This window comes from Panthera onca, chromosome A1 (assembly GCF_046562875.1).
Source record: "Panthera onca isolate mPanOnc1 chromosome A1, mPanOnc1 haplotype 2, whole genome shotgun sequence".
In the NCBI taxonomy this organism is placed as follows: Eukaryota; Metazoa; Chordata; class Mammalia; order Carnivora; family Felidae; genus Panthera; species Panthera onca.
Genome location: NC_138339.1, coordinates 130,337,938 through 130,349,067, shown reverse-complemented (window position 1 = coordinate 130,349,067; position 11,130 = coordinate 130,337,938). Strand labels below are relative to the sequence as shown.

The following is an 11,130-nucleotide window of genomic DNA, read 5'->3' as shown; positions in this document are numbered from 1 at the left end:
TTTTTTTAAAGTTTGTTTGTTTGTTTGTTTGTTTGTTTGTTTACTTGAGAGAGGGAGACAGAGAGAGCATGAGCAAGGGAGGGGCAGAGAGAGAGGAAGAGAGAGGATCCCAAGCAGGCTCTGCACTGTCAGTGCAGAGCCCAACACGGGGCGTGAACCCACAAAACCGTGAGACCATGACCCAAGCTGAAATCACGAGTCAGAAGTTTAACTGACTGAGCCACCCAGGCACCACTGAATTTCTTTCTTTTTTAAGGCCGAATCATATTCCATTGTATATATAGGCTATATTTTATCCATTCAGCTATTGTTGGACACGGGTTGTTTTGGCTGTTGTAAATAATGCTGCTCCTATAGACTGAATGTATTTGTCTCTCCAAAATTTATATGTTGAAATATGACCCCCAGTGTGTTGGTATCTGAAGGTAGGGCTGTTGGGAAGAAATGGTTATGAGGGTGCAGACCTCACGAATGGAATTAGTGCCCTTACAGAAGAGACACCAGAGAGCTCTCTTGCCTCTTCTTCCAAGTGAGGTTATAGTGAAAAGAGCCTCTATTGTGACACTGACCTGTCAGCATTTTGATCTTGGACTTCCCAGCCTCTGGAACTGTGAGAAATAAATTTCTGTGCTTCATTAGCCACCCAGCCTATGACATTTTGTAATAGCAGCCTGTATGGACAAAGACAGCTGTATGAACACTGGTGTACAAATACAGACTAGATGTCTTAAAGTCAGAAACTAAGGCAATTTCAGTTAAGAAAATGATCATTAGAGAGGCCAGTATGATTAACCTACTAAGACCAGAGAGACCCATGGCTCCAATTCCACTTCTAACATGCTGTCTGTGACCTTGTGGCACTATTGGCATGGACATCTGGGCAGAAATGTAGTGTGGCATTCCATGTCATGGGCCTCCTCAACTCACCCCAGCCTCATGGAGTACTATGTTCAGTGGAATGGTAAGACTGCGACCCAGTAGTTAAATCTGAAAAAGTTCTTCATAGTTGAAAGAGTCTCTTGGAAACCCAGGGGACCCAATACACAATAAGATGTTTGGGAAACGCTAGTGTGCAACAGTCAGGCAAATGTTTCAACCTAAACCCTTGCAAATTAGAGATAAGATATATAAGAAGCCAAATACAGGGTCCTGTGTGTGGAGGGAGGAAGAGTGAAGGAGCTACAGGAGCCACCATTCGGGCACAGCACAGACAGGATAACACTTCCAGAGCTAAGGAGCTTAAGCTCCCAAAATAAGTGTCCAGAGGACATTAGGCATAAGTCAGAGAGAGGCAGAGAGGAAGGAGAACATGGATGCAAGTTGTCCTCTGGTCTCAGGGATCTACAGAAGAAGCAAGTCAGGGCTTTTGAACCGGGAGGAAGATGCATGGGAGCAACTGGCTGGATGAAGGGTGCAGAGGGAGCTTCCCAGGGCGCCACAGGGCTCAGGGTGCTCTGTAAGTTCCAGTGGAGTCTGGAACACACAAAGCGCCACTTTTACCTTTTTCAATCACTGCCTTGAACTGTGTCCCTTCCTACCATTCGTTCCTGACGCTGGTCAACTTCTTGGGCAGATTCCCAACTCCTGAGTCACCTGCATCGTAAAAGAAAATCGGGTGCAGCTTAAAGCCCATGTGACAGCCATTTGTTCCCCTCCCCCTGGCTGCTTGGTTCTGTCACAGAGAGCTGCTGGGGTTGCGGGAGGCGGGGGTGAAGGCAGGGCCCCTGTCTTCCTCTTATTCCCTCCCTCTTCAGGACCCTTTCTGCCTTGGGCTATTGGGGGTGGGGAGAATGGAAAGAGACCCTATCTCATACATGGCAGGCACTGTTGTCATTCTCTTACCTGTTGTTGCTTTTCAGACTGCACTTGGCCTGGCTATGAGGCTCTCTGTGACAGGAGGGTCCCATGGATATGTGTCTGTATTCTTCAGGGTTCTGTGAAGGAACAGACAGGAACCTCCTGACTTCATAGTTTCCCATCAAAGGAAAATCCCCTCATTCTGTCCCTTCTGAGCCCCTGCTCCAGTCCTTGTGGTCATCCTACCATCTCCGCCTGGGTTCCCCTGCTTGGCAGGTAGCCTTCTTCTTTGGGGGTATAAGCCTTTCTAACTTCTGGGTGTTCACTTAGGCCTCAGAAAACCATATATCCTTTCTCCACCACACTGTGGGAGGCCAGAAGGCTCCAGGGTACTCTGTCCCACTGGTTATCTTCTTGGCTCAGAGAGGCATAGTGTTGGATGCTGGTTGTCTTTTCTAGGACAATAGGTAAAAGCCTACTCAGCATCCTGTTAAACTGACCTTTTGTCTTGAGGGTGTGCTTTCAAACAAGCAAATGTCCTCTAGCTAACAGCTAACTAGGAAGAAGACAACGTTGCATTTGCTTAGTGTCCAGCCATTAAAGTTGTTTTTAACTGAGTTTGGTAAGAGGGTTTTAGAATAGAAAATGGGAGCACATTTCATATCATGTGGGCTCTCCTGTCCTCATCTAGATGTGGCTCCCAGGAGGGAGGACAGGAGGAGTTGAGAGAGGACCAAAGGCTTAAATAGGGGTGGGGGGCTTAGGGAGGCCAGGATCTAAAACTAACAAGGACTACTTGTTCCCTGTACTAAAAGGAGCACTATGGATCCCCAATGGGAATTTCCTTAGGAAGAAAACCAGGCTGTGTTTGTCATGGGGCCTGGACCACGTGGGCAAACCATAAGTCACCGAAGGGACATTCACAGGAGGTGTGGGCAGAGAGGTGTCCAGTCACTCTGGCAGGTGTGGCAAATAGGGTGGGAGATGCCTGGCCTGGGAGCTTTGGCAGGAATTCTGGCAACCAGGCCTGGGTCCGGATGCAGGGTGTGCATGGGAACGATGGGAAATGGACAGAGCAGAGAGGTCCTGGGATGCAGATGTGGGCAGATCATGGGGCGTGTGTGTGGTGGTGCCCGAGCTAGGGAGGAGAAGATCTGGATGGGCCCATGAAGTGTATGATACAGGGAGTACCAGGGAAACAAAGACAGAATCCCGAGAGGAATCAAAACCATGGCATTAAAGAAATTAACTGTGGAGTGAGGAAATTGCAACCCAGACCCAAGTCAGACAGAGAAACCCTCAAGAAATGCAACATTGGGCACAAAGTGGTTCTTTATAAAGGTTTATTTTTCACAGAAGAGAAGAAACACTTTTGAAATCTGAAATACGAATGAAAATGGCTTCACATTACCTCTGGGCTCTGTTCAGAGACTTCTGAGAGGGTCTCCATTATTAAAATAAATAACTCCACGATAGCATGGACAATAAATAAATTGCTATATAAATAAGATTGTCAGTGAGATCTGTGACAGAGTGGAGGAATATCTAGGAGGAGAGCTGGGGACCCAGGACCTGAGCTCAAATCTGAACCCTGACAGTGCAAAGGCCCCAACTAAGGTTTTCTACGTGAGGCTTTGAAAGTTTCTGGGCACTTCAGTAATGGCTTCAGGAAATCATCCAGGGCTTCCAGGAAGACAAGCAGCTTCTCTGAGAACTCATTAAAATCTTCTGCTTCGATATGCACTTCTCTCTTTGAAGAAAGCAGAAATTTCGGTCAGGTATGAAGGAGGTAGAAGGAATGTGACAGGTGCTGTACTCAGCCTGGGCAGTGGGCAACCCAGCCACACTCGGCCTGGACAGCTTACCTGGGATGTGGGCGTGGGCATGGTCAAGGTTTGCAGCAATTCCTGTAGACCAGAGACAAGAGAAGCCAGTCAGCCTTTTGGGGGAAAGCCAGGAACACAACAGGAGCTTCACTAGTAGCTGGGAGGTATCAGTGTCTCCCTGCTAGTGACTGTACATAAGAAAGTACTAGGTGGTAGCTCTGCCCCCAGCTATGGAGGGGTTGGTGGCAGGAGAGGGGGTAGGAATTTGGGGGTGGGGGTGAAAAGTGCTGTTGCTATTTTGGAAAAGGGAAAGACAAGGCCATGCACTCTGACCTGGAATGGGGTTCCTTGGGGTCATGGAGACCCAGTGCCAGAGAGACCCTCCCCAACCTCACAAACCTCCAGGTAGTCCAGATTTTTACTGATGGATGACACTACATTAGAGACATTGATGAACTTCTCTGAGATGGTCCGGAAGGCAGCCAGGTTAGACTTCAGAAGGGTCTTGTCCTGTAGGACAAAGAGTGCATGAGGGAGGGCTAAGGAGGGGCTGTCCTTCTCCCGGTCTTGTGTGTCATCCCTCCTGCCTCCTTTCCGGAATGCCTTTCCCAGCATCCTCTGTCACCTCCCCCAGGTCTCTACGTCACCACCCTGCCCTGCCCCAGACCAGGAAGGACCCAGCTGCCCCATGACAACTGAGGTGGTCACAGCACATCGTGGCAAATCTTAGCCAAGGCATAGCTTGTCCTACCTCCTGGCTTCAGATGGGCTGGGGAAGGAGGCTGGGTGAATAGGGAATTTCGTGAACCAGCTACCAAAAGAGCTCAAGGGGAAGGAGGCCAGCTTTGCCACCATAAAATTGTAGAACTCCCATACTTGGAAATAAACATCTACTACACAACCCCCATGAGGCAATGAATACGCTGATGGAAGTATTTGCACTGAAGACGCCAGACAAAAGATTAAGGCTCAGATGTGACCGTCCAGGGGTGCCTGACCCAAAAGCACCCAAGTCACCAGTGACACAATGGCAGTCACTTGCAGGGAGACAGGGGGCCCTTGGGTCTGAGCTCTCACCTTCAGCTCTAGCAGCAGATTAAACTCTTCAGGTGTCTGCAGGGGCAAAGAGAGAGAACCGTGAGTGCCTCTGGCCTGAGACTGCCAGGCCATCCCTGCCCATGTCCAGTGTGTCCCCAAGTACTCACAGAGGTAGTGTTCAGCTTATAGTAGATTTCAGAGATGCTGTCCCAGTACTTGCAGGAGTCCTGACCTGGGGTACCAGAGGTCCCTGAGTGCAGGGACTTGGGGAGGCTGAAGGGAAGGAAGATGAGGAGAAGCTGAAGACAGAAGGATCTCCGCATCTTTGAGTTGCTGAAAGCTAATGTGGTCCTCCCTGGCCCTATGGAATCTGAAGTGGTCCGATCTGCTTGCTCTCTTATAGGCCCAATGGAGGTGGTAGGGCAGGGCGGGAAACGGGGTGATGAGGGATGTTCATAGAAGCCCCAGATGGGCTGATACCCTTTTCTGATAGGGAACCTCCATGACAAACATATCAATGTATTCATCATTCTCTGGAACCCACGATCAGTAAAACTTGAAAAAAACATTCTCAAAGGGTTTCACCTCACCTCACCAAGGAAAATAAGAATGATTGCTCACCGGATAGAGTGGGCAACCTGGCTCTGAGCTCACCTGGGCCTGTTTGTGCCTCTCCCCAGACAGGATCTGGTCCTGTTGTCCCTTGGACAGCTCTGATTCTCTGCCACCCACCTTTGCTGGCCTCCCCTTCTGAGTGGCAGCCAAGATTTTGCCCGGCAACGTCATTTCTATGGCTAACCATCTGCATGAAGGCTCAACCGCTTAGAAAAGCAGTTCTTAGGAGCCTGGAACACTATGTTACTAGCATGAAGTCCCAATGTGGTCACCTCACAGTTTTGGGACAGTTTCTTTGAGAATCAGGAGTATGGAGCTGAAGGTCCTGTATGTCTGCCCCTCCCTTGGCTTGTGGTTTTACCTGAGATAAATACTATCAACACAATAGGAACACCTGTCCCAATTCTTTGTGTTCCAGGTGACCAACCAGAGAGTGACAGGCACTGAATACACATACATTTTTAGGGGCACCTGGGTGGCTCAGTCAGTTAAACATCTGACTCTTGATTTCAGCTCGGGTCATGATCTCACGATTCGTGAGATTGAGCCCCTTACTGGGCTCTGTGCTGATACCACTGCGCCTGCTTGGAATTTTCTCTCTCTCTCTCTCTCTCTCTCTCTCTCTCTCTCTCTCTCTCCCCCCACCCCCCATCCTCTCTGTTCTTCCCCCACTCACGCTTTGTCTCTCTCATAAATAAATAAATAAATAAATAAATAAATAAATAAGACTGGCATGACTATCCCAGTTACCTGATATTAGAGCTGAGGTTAGTAGACTTGAAATTGACAAACAGAACATCTACATTCCAAACCCAACTGTACTTGGGAGCACTTCCCCTGTAACACAGCTGGTCTGGACCATCCTTCAGAAAACTTAGCTTTCCCTTCCTCAGTCTTCCCCGATAGTCCAGGCTAGGGGAGAATGACCCATTTCTAGGCTTTCTCCTTTCCAGGCTTATTATTCTAAACCGTGATTTTCTATCTGTCTCCTCCATTAGACTGAACTTGGGGAGGAGGTCCACTTGGCACAGATGGGCCCCAAGGAGGCCATATCCACAGCATGGGATGGAAAGCTGAGGGTATACAGTGTGAGGCTATGCAGGCCCTGGGGAAGGGATACACAGCTGGGTGAAAAGGAGGCCATACCTCCCTTTTTCCGAAGCTCTCTGCTCAGATGAGCATGTGAAACCTGATAGCACTGCTTGGCCAGCCAGGAGCCCTGTGCTGCCTTCTGTATTGACAAAACCAGGTGGTGTGGTTCTGCTACCAGTGGAAGCATGACTGAGGTCACGGGCAGACTAAATCTGACATGGGATATCACAGAGAGGGTGGCAGGGGAGTTTGTCATGATGACTGAGGCCTGGGTCCCTACTGGTGGTGGGCACCCCAGAAAATCCCATGAGGTCTGTGGGGGTGAGTGATGGGAAAGAGATGTGGATGGGCCCACGTTAGATAGGCCCCACAGGCCACGACCTTGAACACTGTGCCCCATTCTGAATAAATCCAGACCACAGGCCTACAGAGTTCCATTGGAAGGGGCCCAGAGACCCACCCTGAAAGCCATAAGATCTGTTTTCTGCAGACTGCAATCAGCAGTCCTGGGTTGGCTCTCCTACCTCGGCCCTAGCAGGGCCTCCCTTGTACCACCCATGGCTGGGCACCCTCAGCTCATTTCCCTTCCTGATTGCAATCAGCCCGGTCTGCAGAGGAGGCTTTTCTTAGGCTGGGGCTGACGCAAACGCCTGGGGTGGAATCCTTTTTTTTTACAGGGGGCCAGGCCTCTCCCCAGGGTTGGGCATGTCTGTGGCCTGCGGGAGACCAAGGAGGTTCCTGTGATTTCACCTGAAGCAGTTCCTTTACAGTCAAGGCAAACCTCAAGGGAGACTTCCAAAGGAGGCCCCTGTCTACTGGTTGCCCTGAGATGTTGTGGAAGCATGGGGAGGGTACTCGGTTGTCCTCCTCAGCTGAGCAGCCCCCTTTGATGTGCATGTGCTTTGTGGAGTGTGACTCTGTTCCTTGCACAGGACTAAGTGCTGGGCTGCACTCAAAGGGCCTCTCCAGGGGGACTGGGCCCAATACCTCCTGCCTCCCTTGTTCTGGCCGTCCCTGCTCCTTTCTCTGTCCATCTCAGCCTCCTCCCCTGGCCCCATCACCCTGCCTCAGAGGCCTTCCATTCTATACTCTGGACTAGAAAGACTTTGGATTCTCCCAACCTCCTTTCCCTTTAACCCAGACTACCAGCCCCTTAAGGTTATACTCAGGCAGTCAGCTCAGAGCCTCTAACTCCACCTCCCTAAATCCTTAGGAGCTGACTTTGCCTCCTATTTCACAGGAGACACAGAAACCGTTGTCCTCATCTGCCACCAAACTGGTGGACTCAATCCATGGCACCTTCCCTGCTGGATGGACTGGACCCACCCAAATGGACTTTCCCTAAGGCTTCTGCTCAGGTGAGCATGTGACGCCTGATGCTGGGAGCCCTCCCTATGTGTATCACCTTCGGCCACCCACTGCACCGGCCCACCATCCAGCTATCAGGCCCATTCTCAGCTCACCTCCAGCACAGAGATCCTCAAGCTTCTCTGTCTGGAAAGATCGTTCTCTGACTCACTGACTCCTCCAGCTGCCCCATCTCTCTCCTTCCCTTCAGAATAAAACTTCACAGCATCTACTGTCGCACCGTCTCTCACCTTCACTCATTTCTCAGCCCACTGCCACCAGCATCTGCCCTCAGGGCACACTAAAACTGCTCCCCCAGAGGCACCAGTGTCCTCTCTGTCAATAATCCCAGGGACTACATCTTACCTTCACCATAAGGTCCCCCTCTCACCACCCTGCATTACTCCCTAATCTATTACTTTGTGGTGCTCAGCCTCTGGGGTCAGAGAGACCTGCTTGCATTCAGTTGTGGTGACATCACTTCCTAGCTGTGGGAACCAAACCTCTCTGAGCCTCAGTTTCCTCAGCTGTAAAATGGTGATAATAATAGTAGCTGCCCCATAAGCTCATCGCGAGGATTAAATGAGTCAACTAGTGAAAAGGACTTACTTAGTGTCCAGCATTTACTAAGTGTCACTCAGGGGAATTTAGCTGTTAGAGTCTTTACCTCCATGCAGTTCTCTGCCTCCCCATCATCTGTGGTCCAGAGAACTCCCCACCCCCCACTGACCACCACAGTGTCCTGACTATTCCTAGCCATTCTCCCCACAGTAGCTAACCTTGGCTTCCCAGAACCCAAACTTTCCAGGACCATACTCCTGAACACCCCACAATTCTTTCGATGCTTCTAGCATGAAGCCTAAACCTCATTCTCCTTTGATAGATTTTGTAAGTATTTTTAAAACTGGAGACAAATACTATAAATGTGGAGACTTACAGTAGCACTACTCAGGGGTTTTCTTTGCTATAATGGAATGCAAAGTCAGGACTTTTAAGCGAGGATTTGCAGGAAATGTTCAGCCTCCCTATCTTTAAAACCCACTGAGCTTTAAAATTTCCTCAAAAAAATCTCTTTGAATTAAAAAAAAATAGAGGCTTCTCTCTGTAAGAAATCACACATTTTTGTACACAGGTCCCCAAAACTTTTATATAGAAGGTAACACCAATCCACGGTTGATTAGTCAAGAAGCCCTGTGTCTCTGGGTCAAGGATCCCCAGCCCTGCTTGTGTGGAGTACTCTATTTTTTTTTTTTCAGTTTTAAGCTCCAAGTCTAATAGGGCAGATGAGAACAAACAGTCCTTTCTAGTCCAGAGAAAGAGCAAACGTTACATGAGAGAGGGCAGATGATAACAGCAGCTCACATTTATTAAGCTCTTGTATTATGAGTTGAGTACATTTATTTATTTATTTATTTATTTATAGTAGAGGGAGAGAGGGAGAGGAGCAGAGTGAGAGATACAGAGCATCTTAAGCAGGCTCAATCCTGTGACCCTGGGATCATGACCTGAGCCGAAATCAAGAGCTGGACGCTTAACTGACTGAGCCACCCAGGCAGCGCAAGAGTCAAGTACTTTAAATCAGTACTTCTGCAATGTCGTGTGAATCACCTGAGAGTCTTGTCAAAACGTAATTTTTGATTCAGAAAGTATGGGGTGAGGCCTGAGCATCTACACTTCTAACAAGCTCCCAGGTGACCTGAAGCGGCAGTTCTGAGGTCCAAGATGGAAGTAGCAAGGCTTGCGATCTGTCTCTCCCTACAAGATTGTTTCTTAAGAGGAGGGACCAAGTCTGTTCTATTTCCAGTGCTTACACACAACTAATAAAGTTTGTTGAATGAATTATGCCTAGTGAGTACCTCGCTGTAAACTTTCCTGTGTTGCCTCATTTCACTGTGCCTTGGAGACACTCTTCGTGCTTTCTGAGGATGCTCTGAGCCCAGATCCCAGGGCCCTTCCTTGCCCGTGGCTGAGCAGGGAGCTGTGCATTCTGGCTAAGGGCACTATTCTCTCAGCACTGTCTTGGGTCACAGCCTCTTCACCTGCCTCCTCTTCAGCCACATCCTGGTCCTTGTCTTTACCAGATCTGCTCCTGCTCAGAGGCGTGAAACACCCAAGTTCCTCAGCATAGCCTTCTATCCTTCATCTCCCCACACTGTATCAGACCTCCACCTGACCCCTAGCTCTTTCACCCCGCCTCTCCTGTTCCTCCACTCCGGGCCCCGTTATCTCAAAGAACTCTTCCCCGTGCCCTGCCACATTTTCCCCTTTGCCAAAACCCCCTGTCCTGGGCCTGTGTCAGGGCCTGACACACCTCATGGGGCAGTGGTCCCCCCCTCCCTTCAGGGGCTGCCTCTGGGCTCCCTACCCTCCTGGTTTTCCTGCTTCTTCTCTAGCTGCTGCCTCTCTGGTTCTCTATGGACTCCTCCATGGTCTGTCCCGGCCCACTTCTCTGCTGAGCACAGCTTCCCTACCCAGCCTGTCCCTGCCAAATCCGAGCTCCCACAGACTGGGGTCAGGACCCCTGCAATACAGCTCTCTCCACTGTCCACCTGCCCCTATCACTAGAGACCCAGCCTGACACCAAAAGCTGCCCTCCCCTCCTCCCTTGCCTCGCCTCTCAGAGCTTCCGATTCTACTTCTGAAAACTTCCCAGGCCAGCCTCCTCCCCCTGTTTCCCAGTGACAGTTTTCTCAAAGACCCCTATCCTCAGGGGCCCAGGCCCAGCTCCTCCGTGCTACCAAAGGGACTGCCCAGTGCTTGCCACCAGGCCTCTGCTAGGGGTTAAGATCTCAAAACACAGGACAGAGTCAGGCTGTCAGACCAATGAAAGAAGAATGGGCATCCAGTGCCTGGGCTCCATCTGCCCCCCGCTAGGACCAGAAAGTGTTGAGGAGAAGCAGCCTAAAGGCCATGAGGCAAACCACTGGGGACATTAATACCAGTAACTCAGCATGGGGGTGGGAGATGTCAAGAGATGTGCTTCTCAGTGGATGAGCCCACATGTGAATACTTAGCTGTGTGACAGGCTTCCAGACAAATCCTTGTCTGTTCCTGTGGGCCTTCACCTGGACACCCACACAGGACCAGGTGGAGCCAAGCAGAGAGAGCAACAGAGGGTCAGTCAGAGCTGGCCAGGGGATGGTAGGACCAGGTCCCACTGCGCAGGAGGCTTGAGTGAGCTCAGAGTCAGGCAGCCCCTCACCTGTCAGAGGGGTCCTTTCACCTGTTCCCATTCTGTCCAGTGGCCAGCCCATCTTATTCTCCTAGGCAAAAGGAGGAGATACCCTCTGAGTAATTTTTTTCCAAGTTTCAGTGATCTCCAGCACTAGAAAGTGATGAATAAGTCTGTGGTTTGCTATGGGGGTTCCATGTCAGATAAAGATTCTTCCGACATCCGCCCCTTCCTACACCGCCA

The 11,130-nt window shown here is 50.1% G+C and overlaps 1 protein-coding gene across 1 annotated transcript; it reads right to left on the bottom strand.

Annotated features, from left to right (window-relative positions):
- Positions 1-3,203: 3,203 nt before the first annotated feature.
- Positions 3,204-4,238, bottom strand: LOC144615703 (uncharacterized). The gene is made up of 3 exons (XM_078442934.1): positions 4,023-4,238; positions 3,663-3,704; positions 3,204-3,547 (listed from the first exon to the last, which is right to left on the bottom strand). Exons 1-3 carry the CDS (start codon positions 4,236-4,238, stop codon positions 3,410-3,412), a joined length of 396 nt encoding a protein of 131 aa, XP_078299060.1. The 3' UTR covers positions 3,204-3,409.
- Positions 4,239-11,130: the final 6,892 nt, after the last annotated feature.